The 16,622-nt window shown below is 47.3% G+C and overlaps 2 protein-coding genes across 2 annotated transcripts in view; both read left to right on the top strand.

The window, feature by feature from the left end:
• Positions 1 to 16,622, top strand: part of SLC31A2 (solute carrier family 31 member 2) — a 989,995-nt gene that overhangs the window by 955,391 nt on the left and 17,982 nt on the right. The gene's annotated exons all lie outside the window — the stretch shown is intronic.
• On the top strand, positions 815 to 15,376 carry LOC114589350 (uncharacterized). The gene is made up of 7 exons (XM_028715699.2): positions 815 to 1,220; positions 4,394 to 4,618; positions 6,635 to 6,725; positions 9,073 to 9,182; positions 10,635 to 10,705; positions 12,968 to 13,097; positions 14,017 to 15,376. The coding sequence occupies exons 2-7, from the start codon at positions 4,410 to 4,412 to the stop codon at positions 14,585 to 14,587; spliced, it is 1,182 nt and encodes a 393-aa protein (XP_028571532.2). The 5' UTR covers positions 815 to 1,220; positions 4,394 to 4,409; the 3' UTR covers positions 14,588 to 15,376.

Consider the following 16,622-nt stretch of genomic DNA (forward strand, 5'->3'; position numbering starts at 1 on the left):
CATCCCAGCAGGGACACATTTGGAAGCAGATGACATGAGCAAGCCATGCGCTGCTGCCACCACTCCCAGCACCACCCACCTGCTCTGCCACTGCTGTTTGCCTTGCTGTGTCTGCTACTGGTAGAGCAGCGGTGCAAATTTCAGGCAAGACCATGCTAATTTCAAGATCTCGCCCAAAATCGTGTGAGATATTGCACGCTCCACAAGATCTCACGCAACTTCAGTCAATATCTCAACCAAAATGGATGTGCTGTGGCCCCAGACAGGTGTTTCTTCACCGTTAGCAGCAGGCCACCCACAGGGTTACTGGACATTCAAGCCAGAGGCCTACCTAGTCCAGCTTCCTGTTCTGACAGTGGTCAACCAGATGTCCCAGTGGGAAACACTTGCAAGCAGGACCTGAGTGTAGCAACACTCTCCCCACATGCGAATCCCAGGAATTAGGCATTCAGGGACTGAAATATACTTGGAGTCGAGAGTGGATTTCATGCTCTTAATTCAGCTCATAGTGGTGAGGAGGAATGGAAGTTCCCCCCACAATATCTGCTTTATATACATTATTTACACAATGGGCTGCATGTGATCAGCTAATTCTGGGATTGTCCTGTAGGCCAATCAGGTTGTGGATTCACTTCTACCTGGAGCTGGATTGGGTGGCTCCTGCGGACCAATCACACTGCTGCATTGTTCTAGGACCAATCAGACTGCTGCATTTTGGATCCTATCGTTCTAGGACCAATCAGGCTGCTGCATTTTGGATCCTATTCAACTCAGTACATAACAGAGACCTAGTGCCTCCAGTAATGAAGGGTAGAATGTAGCCATTGTGGCTGATAGTGGTATATTTCATTTCTTTTCCTGCTTCTCCTTTTTCGGGGGTGTGGCGACTTTGTCTGGAGAGGGGGAAAGTTTTTTTTAAATTAAAAAAACGAATCAAGTATGTGACGTGTAAGTGGACCCAACCGTATGCGTGGAAAGGGGCTAATCCAGGAGCAAAGTTTATAAACAGAGAAACAGAGTACCACATGGAAGGAAGTTAGAATCCGGTTCCCATAGCAACAAAGGCAGTTGCCAGGCTACCTGAGAAAGGTATAACTGGCAGCATCCTTGCTCCCATTGTGCAAGTGGTCCCCCTCATGGCCCAGTTCAGCCTATGGATTCTGCTGTTGTTATTAAGTCTCTCCTTCAGTCTTGGCAGTGAAAGCAGCAACCTGCCCAAGGTGAGTGAGGACAGCATCTGTATTTTTTGTTAAACATAGGAAGTGTTCTGCTGGATCACTCCAATGACCCATCTAGTCCAGCAGTTATCATAATGGCCAAACAGATGCCTTTGGGAATCCCATTAGCTTACAGAATATGATTACGGTACTTCACTGAAGTTTGGCAAATGTTAACCATAAAAATATCACAATGGTCTGTTGATGCCTCTTCTTTGAATATCAGGGGTGGAGAAGCCCAGAGGCCTCTCTAACTGGCCCTGAGGACTCTCCCTGAGCCACATCCCTTACCAACCCCTGTTTCACACCCTCCTGTATCATTTGAGTAAATGGGACATCTGTGTGTTTGCCCTGAAGGTCCAACCCTGAGCACACCGCTAAGTTTATTTCCAGGACCATTCTTAAATGTTTCTGCTTCTACCTCTGGATATCCATTCACCCTCACTTGGGCACTATCTGATTTTACTTCATTCTTCTTTCAAAATAGGGATGGGTGATTCATTTGCTGTGTCAGTTTAGCCAGAAAGCAAACATCATCTCTCAGGAGAAGGGTAATTGGAGTGGCTCATTTTCTAAACTAATGGAGGGGGCTTATGAAATCAGTGTGGGACAGTATTAGTAAGATATAAATGTAGGAAGGTGGATGGGTGGATGGTCTTGTGATGCGACAGGTCAAGGGGACAGAATGTTCATTGTTTGAAAGCTCTACCCCACTATCTGATCATTCTGGTGCCATTGGAAGTACTTTTTCCCTTTAAGCTGCCCCTTGGCAACCTTCCTGGCCACCTTTCCTACATATGAGCAGGTGTCTGCTTCTCAGGTAAGCCAGCCAATTCTGTTCCTCACAACGGATGCGATCTTAGAATGAGCAGATAGGGACAGAAAGAGTGACTGTCACTCAATGAATCTTAGCTGGTTTATTTATCGGTTGTATTCAACTAAGTCCTGCTCAGACTGAATAAATTTATTCACCCTAAGCTATTCATGCCTATTACCTTCAATGGTCTACTCTGAGAAGGAGCATGACTGAACACCAATTCATTCATTCATTCATTCATTCATTCATTCACAAAACCAGCTTGCAGTCATGTAACACATACTTCGTTTGAAACAACAGCAATCACGAAACAAACATTTCATAACATCGGTCTAACTATGATTAGAAAAGCTAAACAACAGGAGTTAAGAATAAAACCTAGCACTGTACTTGAACTGAAAAAACGAAATACAGTAATTAAGTAATTAACACTGAAACAAGAAGAAATGTAGACCAGTTTTTAAAAGCGATTTAAAATTTTTTATTAATGAAAACTTATTTTATTACTTGTTATTTTATTATTACATCTATATCCCACCTTTTCTGCAAGTAGCTCAATGTGGTTGGTTACACACTTCTCCCCTTCTGCCTTATATCCTCAGAACAACTCTGTGAGATAGGGCAGACTGGGAGAGAATGACTGCCCCAAGGTCACCCAGTGAGTTTTGTAGCTGAGTGGGGATCTGAACCCCAGTCTCCCTAGTCCTAGTCCAGCACTCTAACCACCACACTGGCTCTCTCTTATTAATCCGTTTTAACCAATTACATCTGCATTCATTTGCATATGAATCAAGACAAGAGTGTTAAGAAATAATGATACGTTCTGTGTTTTTAGACAGTGCATGTATGTCACAGCAGATGCCTCTGTAGAGAGGGAAGAGTGGTAATCTCTTCTGTTCCATCTGCAGTTTTCAGAAACACTTGTGTTAAAAACAATTAACATTAGCAAACAAAGGATTGCTTCCAATGTTAGTCACATTTGGAATAGGCCCAATTAAATTAATAGACATGGCTTAGATCTGCCCAATCGGCCTCCTCTGAGTATAACTTAGTTCAGGGGTGGGGAACAGAATAATAGAATCATAGAATGGTAGAGTTGCAAGGGATCCTGAGGGTCATCCAGTCCAGCCCCCTGCAATGCAGGAATCTCAACACATGGGGCCCCATCCAATTTGAAACCATACAGGACCCTGCTTAGCTGGGTCAACTATGAGAGGTGGACAGGGGCAGCTCACCTGTTCATCTTCTGACATGATGATGACATCAGGTGGCTATTGGGTGGGCAGTCCCACCCATCTGTGAAAGTTGACCCATGGAGAGGTATCAGCTTTGGTGGTGCATTCCTTGCTAATGCACAGAGACATCAATCCTGCTCTCTGCTTTGCCAGTGCATTTCCCTCATGGGATCCACTGACGAAGCTGCACCAAGCAGGATTGAACCCTGCCCCGCCCTGCCTATCAGCCAATGTCATCCAGTAATGTTGTCCGATTGACCAATGTCAAGTGGGCCTCCTGCCCTAGAGGAGTCCCGACCACCACCACCACCGACTCAGCTTAGTACAACCCAAAAGCAACATGTTGCCTGCTGATTTGGAGATGCCCTTTGAGTTGATTACAAAGGCTTTTAATTAATTACGCAGTAAGTTCCATTTATTAAACATTTTGGCCCAGATAAGAAGTCAATCCCCCTTTCTGTCTACCCAGTGGGTTTGATTGGATCATGGGCACAGTTCTGAGACCAAGAAGCTAGACCAGTTTTTCCCAACCTCATGTTGTGGCCTCCCATTTATGCATTTTTCACCTGTAGTCCCCTTGGAATATCCTGGGGGCCCCTAGGGGGCCACGTGGTCCCCAGCTTGGAAACACAGTGCTAGACCACACACTTATCGCAGGACAGCACAACCAGTTTGCTGAATGGTTGCAGGAGGGTTGTGGGAGCCTATTTTCTCTTTCTTACTCCAGGCCGTCTACATAGCGAGGAGACATTCAACCAAACATGCAGAGGAAAGCTCCCACAGAACTACACAGCCAATCAGAGCACATGATACCTTACTAGAGATCATGCTACATGTTCTGACTGCTAAGCCATTCCTCCACCATCACTCCTTAAGTAGTTTACAGTGAACAGAATTAATACCCTAAATTACAACCTAAACGATCCCTGCTGCTGCATTTCCAACAACAGAGAGGCTGTGAGGACCGCTCATTCATTCCCTGAGCCTAAGGCTCCCCATTCCTTTGTTAGAAAGCATACTTTTGCCAGAAACTCCTCTTGCCCTATTGTGCTCAGGTGCTCATTTCTTTCTCCCTCCCCTCCCCTCCCTGCTGTTCACATAATCGCTCCCATCTTTGCAAACAGGTCACTGGGTACCCAAATGTACGGAGGAAGTCTAACGAAAGTTGCCCAGAAGGCAAAAAGCAAGCCCACCATGTTGGAACCCAGCTCAGCACATATCATTAAGCAGCCACGGAAGAAGAAGAAGCGCATTCGGAGGCGGCGAATAAAATCCTGCGGCTCCCAACGGCAAAGGACCAAGCGCACCAGCAAGCTCAAAGTGCAAGGCAGAAGCTGCTCAGCCCTTAGGTAAAGGGCTGCCTCTCGTTGGCTTCTCCCCATCTACAACTCTTCACAAGTGGCACCTAATACCTGCACTGCATCTGTAAGAACTCAATTGTATCGTGTGGCAGCACCAACCCTTTGGAACTCCCTGCCTATTGATACCAGGCAGGCACCTTTGCTGTATTCTTTTTGGAGCCTGCTGAAGACATTCTTATTTAGACAAGCCTACCCAGATGTTTTAGGGATGTGGGTGGTGCTGTGGGTTAAACCACAGAGCCTAGGACTTGCCAATCAGAAGGTCGGCGGTTCAAATCCCCGCGACGGGGTGAGCTCCCGTTGCTCAGTCCCAGCTCCTGCCAACCTAGCAGTTCGAAAGCATGTCAAAGTGCAAGTAGATAAATAGGTACCGCTCCGGCGGGACGGTAAACGGCATTTCCGTGCGCTGCTCTGGTTCACCAGAAAGTGGCTTAGTCATGGTGGCCACAATAGCTGTACGCTGGCTCCCTCGGCCAATAAAGCAAGATGAGCACCACAACCCCAGAGTCGGCCATGACTGGATCTAATGGTCAGGGGTCCCTTTACCTTTACCTTTTACCCAGATGTTTAGAAAGTTTAGAAACAGCGTTTCAATGCGCTGCTCTCATTCGCTAGAAGTGGCTTAGTCATGCTGGCCACATGACCCAGAAAAACTGTCTGTGGACAAACGCCGGCTCCCTCAGCCAGTAAAGCAAGATGGAACCCCAGAGTCGTTCACAACTGGACTTAACTTTACCTTTACCTTTTTACCCAGGTGTTTAGAAAGTTAGGATGTAATTTTATTTGTTTTAGTCTGTTTTATTGCCGTTTTAACTTTCTGTATGCTTTAAATTGTGGTTGTAAAATCTTTTAATGAAAATGTTATTGTTTTATCTCATTGAGGATATTTTTCCTCCAACCAAGCTTATTAAATAAAATAATGAATGAATGAATGCAGATGACATACTGCCTGGGAGTTAGGTCAAAATTTGGGATAATGGATCTGTTCCAAATCCTGGGTCAGGGGCTTGATAAAGCACATGATAAAACACATTTAACACACACTTAAAGTGCATCAGTTTCCCCTAAACAATACTGGAAGCTAGAGTTTCCCTCTCACAGAGCTAGAATTCCCAGCACGGGATGGGATGGCAACCCTTAAAATTAATGTAAAGGTGCTCTTGATAATGGTACACTTTGAAATTATGGAAGGTTGGATGCAGGACACGTTGGCCTAAGGGCTTTTGCTTTTGCCTTTTGTGGGAGTATTCTGCAACATGTCATTGACACAATAATAGTGCATTAAAGGTAAAGGTAAAGGGAACCCTGACCGTTAAGTTGCAGACATCTCTGGGGTTGTGGCGCACATCTCGCTTTACTGGCCGAGGGAGCCAGTGTTTGTCCGCAGACAGCATGACTAAGCTGCTTCTGGCAAACCAGAGCAGCGCATGGAAACGCCATTTACCTTCCCACCAGAATGGTACCTATTTATCTACTTGCACTTGACATGCTTCCGAACTGCTAGGTTGGCAGGAGCAGGGACCAAACAACAGGAGCTCACCCCGTCACGGGGATTCAAACAGCCGACCTTCTGATCAGCAAGTCCTAGGCCCTGTGGTTTAGACCACAGTGCCACCCACGTGCACTAATAGTGCATTAGTGGTGGGTTTATACTGGAACATCCACATGTCATTCCACTTTATTAGTTGTTCCGGGATGCTTCTTCAGTGCTACTGCATTATTGTTGCTTATAAGCACAATAAAAACTGAGCAAAGTAAATAAAATAAAACGAACCAGAGCATTTGTGGTATGAAAACAAATGCAATAATTTCGGCAGGAAGTTACAGGACATGCACCGGTTGGAAACAAAGCAGCATTGTCTGCCCTGGAACATTTGCAGCTACAAACAGTATTGAAAGCGGCATCATGAGCGCATGGTAAAAAGGATGCCTGTTGTAATGCCAGGAGTACAGATGATTCCTAGCAGATGTTTATTTGCTTTTTGTCTCTTTTGCCTTGGACAGGCTGCCACTCCAAAGCCAAGAGTGTTGCTGTTTCAAGGGGGCCATAGTCAACTTCACACCAGAACCCAAAGTTGAAATCCTTCCATTCAAGGTATCCAAACTACATGAATTACAATTGCAGTTTCGACCCCAGAATGTCCCTATTTCCCCCTGCCAGTGCTGCCGCCATGACAGCCCAGGGAGGAGAATGAACCAGCGCTTGTCCCTAGCAGTGGCAGCGAGGGAGAGTCCTGTGGCCTGTCTGTGGCCTTTCTACAGTCGCGCTTGCCAAACTCCTCCCTTGGGCAGCTTGTAGCAGCTGCTGGGGGGTGAGCAAGGAGGAGGAGAGGCTGCCACTGCTGAGGCCCAGCCCCATGTGCCAAGCTGGCTCTGAGGGGCAGGCAGAGGGAAGGGCTGCCCTGGGCAGGAAGAAAGGAGCAGAGAGCAAGGAGTCTTTTTCTTCAACCGTCTGGAGGCAGTTGGAGGATGGATGGCAGCCAAGAGATTGAGGTTGAATCCTGACAAGACAGAAGTACTGTTTTTGGGGGACAGGGAGCTGGCGGGTGTGGAGGACTCCCTGATTCTGAATGGGGTAACTATTCCCCTGAAGGACCAGGTGCGCAGCCTGGGAGTCATTTTGGACTCACAGCTGTCCATGGAGGCGCAGGTCAATTCTGTGTCCAGGGCAGCTGTTTATCAGCTCCTTCTGGTACGCAGGTTAAGACCCTACCTGCCCGCGGACTGTTTTGCCAGAGTGGTGCATGCTCTAGTTATCTCCCGCTTGGACTATTGCAATGCGCTCTACATGGGGCTACCTTTGAAGGTGACCCGGAAACTGCAATTAATCCAGAATGTGGCAGCTAGTCTGGAGACTGGGAGAGGCCACCGAGACCACATAACACCGGTCTTGAAAGACCTACATTGGCTCCCAGTACGTTTCTGAGCACAATTTGAAGTGTTGGTGCTGACCTTTAAAGCCCTAAGTGGCCTCGGTCCAGTATACCTGAGGGAGAGTCTCTACCCCCATCATTCTGCCCGGACACTGAGGTCCAGTGCTGAGGGCCTTCTGGCGGTTCCCTCACTGCGAGAAGCCACGTTACAGGGAACCAGACAGAGGGCCTTCTCGGTAGTGGCACCTGCCCTGTGGAATACCCTCCCATCAGATGTCAAAGAGGAGAACAACTACCAGACTTTTAAAAGACATCTGAAGGCAGTCCTGTTTAGGAAAGCTTTTAATGTTTAACAGACCACTGTATTTTAATACTTTGTTGGAAGCCGCCCAGAGTGGCTGGGGAAACCCAGCCAAATGAACTGGGTATAAATAATAAGCCGCCTTGAGCATGGCTTTAACTATAGAAAGGCAGAAGGAAAAGAAAATTACTGTATTTTCCCATGTATAAGACTATATCCCCCCCCCCCACATTTTTTTTTTAAAGTTTAAAATTGGGGGTCGTCTTATACACGGAATGGTGCAATTATTTATTTCTTAATTTTGGGCTCAAAAAATAGGGGCCGTCTTATATATGGGGGCGTCTTATACACTGAAAAATACAGTATGTATGATTTATGTATGTATTAATGTACTTTCCCTTCGGAGGGCTTTAAAAGAGGATCAGACAAATTCACAGAGGAGAAGGCTATCAATGGCTACACCACGATGGCTATCTTCCTGCTTCCCTGTCAGAGGCAGAATTGCTTCTCAATACCAGTTGCTGGGAATTGCAGGGGGGTTGCTGTTGCACTCAGGTTTTGTTTGTGGGCTTCCCAGATGCAACTGGTTGGCCACTGTAAGAACAGGATGCTCAGGACCAGCCCAAGACATTTTGGCCCTTTAGGCGAACCACAAAACGGTGTCTCCTTCTCCGCAAGGGAAGAAGGGGTGAGTGAAGATCTATACTGGGAACAAGTGGAGAACAACCATCTGCATCAGGATCTGCTGCCCCTGTGGATCCTGCTGCCTGAGGCAGTCACCTCCCCTTGCCTCATAGGTGGGCTGGCCTTGACGATGCTGGAGTAGATCCAGCAAGGCTATTCTTAATGATTTCACCATCAAACAAACAAACAAACTTTGCTTTGTTTTGTACATAATCCATCCTATTCCAGACTAGTGACTATAATGGGGGTTGTTTCATTCTGCTTGTATGGTATAATGCATTTATATTTATGTTTTAAATCTAAGTCAGTTGGCAACCTTTGAGTAACAAGCATTAACAAGTCTAAGTCACAGGGAAAACAATATAATACTAAGTGTGGCAACACCAGTGCTCTGGAACACCTGCCTATTGACGCCAGGCAGGTGCCTTGACTACATTGTTTTAGATGTCTGCCGAAAACCTTCAGCATGCCTAGCCAGGTGCACAGAGCCATAGCAGCCAATCAGGCTTGAAGCTGGTTTAGATTTGTGATCCAGATGTGCTGTCCTGCCCCTCCTCATGTCTTCCTTTCCTTTGCAAACACAGGGACAGTTAAACATTCCTGGGGTGAAAGCTAAGGAGAAAGATGTGCCCAGCAAAAGGGTGGAGAGTTCTGAAAAAGGAAAAAATGTTATCAGCATAAGAGAAAACCCAAGGTAATGCAACAAGAAGACTGTGTTTTGAATAAATGTGTGGTGCTCTCCGGAAACTGTTACCCCCATCGTCCTTAGCACAGGTGCATAAGAAGCTGCCTTGTACTGAGTCAGACCATTAGTCCATCTAGTTCAATACTGACTACACTGACTGGCAGCAGCTCTCTGGGGTTTCAAATGGGGGTCTTTCCCAACACTACTTAGAGATGCCGGTGCCTGAACATGGGACCTTCTTTTTGCAAAGTGAGTGTTTTACCACTGAGCTGTAGCCCTTGGATAGAAGTTACCTGACAACATCTCCCTATTCTCAATGCCATTCTGAGATTTCATGATCCAAAAATCAATTTTAATATTAATTTAAAATTGCAACCCTGCGTACCCAGGATGCGAATGGTGTCCCCTTTCAGAGCCCAGAATTGTGAGAGAGGTGCCTGTACTCTTGTCACAGCAGCAAACTAAATTTCACAATGCCCTATAGAACTTTTAAAAGTCATCCTTAATTAGCTGCTGTTGTGCAAAATGTGTGTCTGTTTCTAGGTGACTTTGCCCACAGTGTGTTGCTGTGAGGAAGGACCCTGTAGGTTAAATATTGTACCTGTCTCCTTCTGCTCCACACCCCAGGGCTAACAGCAACTTTGGGGGGGTGGGTGTTTTGAGAAGGAAAACACCAAGGTTACGCACCACCCTCCTCTTGTGCTACAGTTTTCATCAACATCAGGGGCCTCCACTGGTGCTTTTAAGATTCTAAAAGCACACTGGGATATCTGATTACAGATCACATTTAACTCACTTCTAAAACCACACATTGTCTGTTGAACCATGACTGACAGATTAACACTCCATGAAGATGCTGATAACATAGGGAGCTTATTGAGGGTGTTATATGCAGCTCCCTGTCAAGGCTCTTAAAACAAGCCTGCAGCAAGACGGTCTCCTAGAGCCTGTACTTAAGGACTCCATGAGCATCTAACTCATCATGTTGTGCCTGTGCACAACAGGATTTGCTTTACAGAACTGCTTTTGACATCACTAGCCAGAAATAGCTCTCTGGCACATTTAACACATAGTACGATTGCAAGGGCTCATCCACACTTCACCTAGAAAGCACGGGGCTGAGTGGTTTTCCGCTTGCTGCATGCTTTCTAGGCACAGGTCCAAGCAGTTTTGCATTTGCCCCACAGCTTTGCCCTGGAAAACCCACTCTTTACTGCTGAATTGGAATAAGCAGCAAACCATGGGAAACCCGATTGCCATTTGGTCCACTTCAGAAGTAAACCAAAGGTTTTCCTGGAGCAAAGCAGTGGGGCAAGCTGAGTTGTGGATGAGCCCATACGGTCAACATCAAGAATGAATAGGTGGGCTCAACTTGAATGACAAGTCTTTCAATGTAATTTAATGCTTCCCTTCCTACATTCAATTCAATATCTTTGTCTCCCATGCTGTCTGGACAAAAAGGTTGAAACAACCCAGCGCTGTGGAGAAGAGGCAATATCAGGCAGTCTCTGAATACCAGTTTATATATCCAGGTAAATCCAGGTATATCCAGTTTATATACCCAGGTATGTCTGGGATTCCCTGGACATATCCGGAATACTGCAGTAGGCAGCAGTGTCTGGGCAGGAATTGGTAAAATGTCTGGGGAAATCAGCAACTTTAAAGATCGACAGCTTTGTCTCCCCTGCCCCAAGCTCATCAACTTTTCTGTCTGGATTCTCTCTGGATTGTTTGATATATGGCAACCCTATTCTTGCTGATAGGGATGTGGGTGGCGCTGTGGGTTAAGCCACAGAGCCTAGGACTTGCCGATCAGAAGGTCCGCCGTTCGAATCCCTGCGACAGGGTGAGCTCCCGCTGCTCGGTCCCTTCTCCTGCCAACCTAGCAGTTCAAAAGCACGTCAAAGTGCAAGTAGATAAATAGGTACCACTCCGGCGGGAAGGTAAACGGCGTTTCCCTGCGCTGCTCTGGTTTGCCAGAAGCGGCTTAGTCATGCAGGCCACATGACCCGGAAGCTGTCTGCGGACAAACGCTGGCTCCCTCGGCCAATAAAGTGAGATGAGCGCACAACCCCAGAGTCGGTCACGACTGGACCTAATAGTCAGGGCTCCCTTAAAACAAAACAAAAAGTAAACCCATTGGCTATCTATAGCTTAAACTGGAATGCTTTACAAAGACTGTCCCTGGACTTAGTATGTTAAAAATGGTGACTGGCTGTTGCTGAGAAAACAACTCACAACTTAAAAGTGATAAAACAGAACAGGGGGCAAATGGACAAATGATACATAATATGATGGCCATTTATTCACTATGCAAATGAAACTGGTCTTCAAGATACTCTCCAAAGTATCTTTGCAGATATGGCTATCCTGAGTAGTATGGCTTGAATTGTGTTTCCCCCTGGGAAGAACAATTTGTAACGGATAAAACAACTTTCGTGCTGTTCTCAGGACTTTATATGCTGGATATTTGGATTATCTGTATGGATTAATAGGAATAATCTATGTTAATATGCGCCTAGATATTTGTAACGAGTGTGTATTATGTTATATATATATGTTACTGTATATGTAAAAACCAATAAAGATTTGTTATATATTGTCAGGGGCTCAGGAGCAGAGGCGCAGGGGAGAGAGGAAATGGAGAGCGAAGGGGAGGAATCTGAGGGCAGCGGAGGGCAGAATGACAGTGACCCGAGAGATTCCATGAGCCTCTCCAGTGAATCAGAAGATTCCCAGAAGGGGGCGCCGATGGCCAGGGCAAGGGGGGTCCCAGGGGGGACACACCAGAAGCAGGGGGCCAGCGGAGACTCCCAGAGCAGTAGCTGGAAATCAGGACCAGCTTCCCCACCGGAACGTAGTGGGGGGGAAGAGTCCCATAGGTCAGGGCCAGTGTATCCTCCGGCAAGCAGGGAGGAGGAGTCAGGCCCAGCTAGCGTTCCCGAAGAGGGGAGCAGTGACAGGAGCAGTATAACGGTCAGAAGGAAGGTGGCAGGCTGGGCGCGCGCGCCAAGTTCAAATGTACAGGCGAGCGGGACAGCAGGAAGCCCGGATTGGGAACCAGGTCCTAAAGCCCGCCGGAGGGAGGGGGAAGACTCGGGGGACTCAGCGTCAGAAGAGTCTAGAAAGGGGAAAGCCCCGACGGACAGGCGGACCCAGAGGAAAAGGGAGCAGAGAAAGAGGTGGAGCAAGGCTAGGGTCTTAAACTGGTGTCTGGGGGGAGGAGACTCAGACGGAGCTTCAGCGGTCTAGCGTTTAAGACGTAGAGCTGCGCGCGTGGCTGTAAATGAAAAACTGGACTTCAATAAAGACTATTTAATATAGCAACGGACTGGCATTGGTCCTCTGTGAGCTGGGATCTGAGGCAGCCCTGACATACAGTGGTGCCCCGCAAGACGAAATTAATTCATTCCGCAAGTTTTGTCGTCTAGCGAATTTTTCGTCTTGCGAATTATTATTTAGACAAAGGAAACAAAGTCGCGAGACGTTTTCGTCTTGCGAAGCAAGCCCATAGGGAAATTCGTCTTGCGAGGCAACTCGAAAACGGAAAAACCTTTCGTCTAGCGAGTTTTTTGTCTTGCGAGGCATTCGTCTTGCGAGGTGCAAGATCCTTGGATCGACAGGACATTCCCTGCACCCTGTGCAGATCCTTGGATCGACAGGACATTCACATCTACCTCTCTGCTCTGTAAGGCTATTAAGTCCAGAGAGTCTCAAAGCCTGCCTTGCTGTCAGACTGTTACCCTTTGAGGATGGCGCCCATTATGTTTTATAAATCTGTCTTTCCTCTGCAGGAAAGTCCGTTTACTATTGCACTGGCAAAAATGAAAACCAACAGCCTTGTACTCTCTCTACAACAAATGCAAGACATAAGCCATTGATCCAGAACCTTCAGTGCCAACAGGAGACAAAGAAAGCTCAAAGGTACAGTTAGGATTAGTTCCCATAACCTGAAACCCTGGGGAGCTTCTGCTTGTCAGTGTGGGCAATTCTGAACTAAATGGACCAAAGGTCTGGCTCAGTATAAGGCAGCTTTCTATGTACCTGTGGCTAAGTAAGGGCTTCAGCTTGGTGGTAGAACATCTGCCTTGCATGCAGAAGGTCCCAGGTTCATTCAATCCCCAGCATCTCCAGGGAGGACTGGGAATGGCTCTGGTCTGAAACCCTGGAGAGCTGCTACCAGCCAGTGTTAGACAGTGAGCTAGATTCTCTGATGCATTTAAAGGCAGCTTCCTATGTCCCGAAGCCTATGTAATGTTAGTACTGGATTAAAGGCATGTTCATTTCCTCAGTTGCCCCTGCTTCCATTTCCAGCCCCTTCCTCTGCTGAATTTTGGATTGTAAGTCGTTTGGAGCAGCAGCTTAGAAAAGCGCCATGTGGGGGCATTGCTGCTTAGTGACAGCAATCCTTCTTCCTAAAAACAGAAGTTGGTTTGTACAGGAGGCAGTGGTGGCTGGTACCTGTTGAAACTGGTAGGGTGGAAGATGGGGAGCCCAACAGTAGGTGGCGCCAGAACCAATGATAGGCTGAGCTAACTAATTCTAGCTTTGCCCCATCCTCCTCCCTGCTGAATTTTACAAGAGCAACACTGACATTAAGGAGGAGGAATCCGACACGCACCCTGGATTTGTAAGTATTTGGGCAAGTTGGGGCTGGCTTGGCAGACTGAGCTTGCTGGGGTCAGTGCCCTATTTGCCCTAATGGACCAGTCCCCACTGATGGGAAGAAGGCATTCTGGCTACTTATCCTGGGCCCAAATTCAGCAGGCAGTTCACGAAAAAGAGTTAGTGCAACTGTCTCTCTGTGGTCCCCACCCCCCCTTGCTTCTTCCTCTACACCTAGGGGGAAAGCAAGCACTGATGCCAAATGCCTGATTGGCGGTGAGTTTCTGAGAAGCATGCCCCTGAACACCCTACCGCACGGACTTGCCAGCCTGACGTACAAAATCAATAAATTGGTGCTTGTCAACAAAGAGGCAGAGGCGTTCCCTGAAGAAAACCCTGCAAGCCCAGCAGAGCAACAGCCAGCTCCTGAAAAAGCAGTGCCCCCAGCAGACGTCTTCCGTGGGTACCCTGCAAGGAAAGGGGGCAAAGAAGGATGGAGTGGAGATATGGGGTATGACCCAGACTGGTTCATACAAGGAGGTGCTAGGAATGTGCCTACTGAGTCCTACACGTGTCCAGGGAGCCCCCCGAAGCTGAGACCCGTGTCGGCAAAGGATTGCTATGAAGGGTTTTCTCTGACCCAGCTCTTCAGCAGCAGAGAGAAATGGAACGGTGAGACTTTTGGAGAAGTGGACACCACTGGAATCCAGCCGGGCCTTGGCGCGAGCAGGAGAGCCGCTATCACTCATGCCCGGAGCGCCATTGTCATCCCATATATCAGCCAGGACTTCTCCAGCGAAGGCAACTGACACCATGGGTCCCCAGTTCCCACCCACCCGTGGCATGTAACCATTTGCCAGCATGCAGTAAGGGAGAAATGTGGCTGGGATGCTTGCACCCCACACCCGTGAGGGAAAGGGGCAGATAAACTCTTTTAAAGTCATGAGGAGCTGGAGGTGCAAGCCCCCAGGGACTGACACCTGGTGGACTTCGGATGCAGAAATCCCAATTTCACTGTCAGATCTAGCTGAACAAGGACAATGTTGGGGCAATTTTTTAAAAATATACTCTAGACATGTGAAAGTCTTGACAATAGCAGCAACAATAATAAAATCTTATTTCACAAAACTGTTTTTAAATATATATATATATTTGAGAATGAAAGCAACGAGTCTATCTCAGTGGTCTTCAACCTTGGATCACTGGATGTTCCTGGACTACAACTCCCATCATCCCTGGCTTTAGGGCTAAGCTGGCCAGGAATTATGGGAGTTGTAGCCCAGGAATATCTGCAGACCCAAGGGACCAGAATAGTGGTCCACCTAATAAGAAGGAAATGGGTAGAAACAGCAAGGCTGAACATCAGGAGGGACTTCCTAGTACCACAAGCTGTTTGACAGTGGAGCTGCCTGCCTTGGGAACTGGAGATACTTAAACAACAGCTGGACAGTCATCTGCCAAGGATGCTATAGCTGCATCCTATATTGGCTTGTAAGACTAGGAGTTAATTCTTTGCAGCTTAGCTTAGAATACTTGGTAGAGCATCATCTGTCTATTCAAGGACCACGGGAGAGAGAGAATTAAGAACTATGGCTCCAATTGAGAGGGGTGCATGGAACACTGGCAGTGGTGCTTCTTTTTGTGCTTCCTTCCAGTACCACAAACTCACCTAGGGCTACTTCAAAACCATGACTTTGGCACTTTAAACTGCCTTCCTGCTCTGCATCCAGGAAGATGCTTACATGCACTTCTCACTGAAGATGCACTTCTTTCCCATTGACTTTGATACCCAAGGTATTTTCAAGGTGACCATGATTTGTTTTAACAGTTCTAAAATACCGAATTTAAAATTGCTGTAACCTGGAGCTGCTGTTGAAGGGCAGGTAATAAACAACACCTTCAAATAAAGGCTGTCACATGGATGGCGGATCAAGCTTGCTTTCTGCTGCTTCAGAGGGCAGGACCTGAACCAACAGATTCAAATCACATGCAAGGATTTTCTGACTTAGCTTTAGAAAGAACTTCCTGGGGATCAGAGCTATCTGACACTGGAACACAGACTCCCTTAGAAGGTGGTGGACTCTCCCCTCCATTGAGGGTTTTTAAACCAAGGTGGGTGGTCATGTGTCGTGGATTCTTTAGCTGCAATTCCTACATTGTAGTGGGTTGGACTAGATGACCCCTGGGGTTCCCTTCCAACTCTACAATCCTATGAATAATGATTCCGCCTCCTCCCAATAACCCTCACATGTTTCTAGGTAGGCACTTGCTGGCAGCCTTGTCACTCCCCTGCATTTCTTGCATTTCCTTTGCTTTTTGTGTCTCTAGAGGCAATTGTGGGGATGGTTTGGCAAGAGCTGGTCAGAAATCCAAGCAAATGTTGTTGAGACCCCTGGTCCTGGGATGGGAAGGTCTGGTTCTAATGGCTCAGACAGGTCATCGGTGGTGCAGATCTCTGTTGGGAGGTCGCGCTTTGCCTCTGAGGGGACTCCAGGTCTGGGCAGAGCTGAACCTGGATGCAGAAATCAAGAAAACCTTTTTCACTGGACCACAAATCCTGGAGGCTGTGCTATGGTCACTGATACTGTGGCACTGTGATCAGCTGTCCCCTCTCTTCATACTTAAGAGGCAAACTGCTCAGACCCAAGAGCAAGCTCTGAGATTGGATTTTTATGGGGACAGTGATGCACCCTAGATGGCACCATGGAAGCAAAGCATGAGTGCTAGGGCCGGGGAACCCTGTAGGCATTGGACTACAACTCTCATCGCCCTTGACCTCTGGCCATGCTGGCTGGGGCCAATAAGAGCTGGAGTACCTCCAGCAGTACTTGGAGGGACTGCATG

Source organism: Podarcis muralis, chromosome Z (assembly GCF_964188315.1).
Source record: "Podarcis muralis chromosome Z, rPodMur119.hap1.1, whole genome shotgun sequence".
NCBI lineage: Eukaryota > Metazoa > Chordata > Lepidosauria > Squamata > Lacertidae > Podarcis > Podarcis muralis.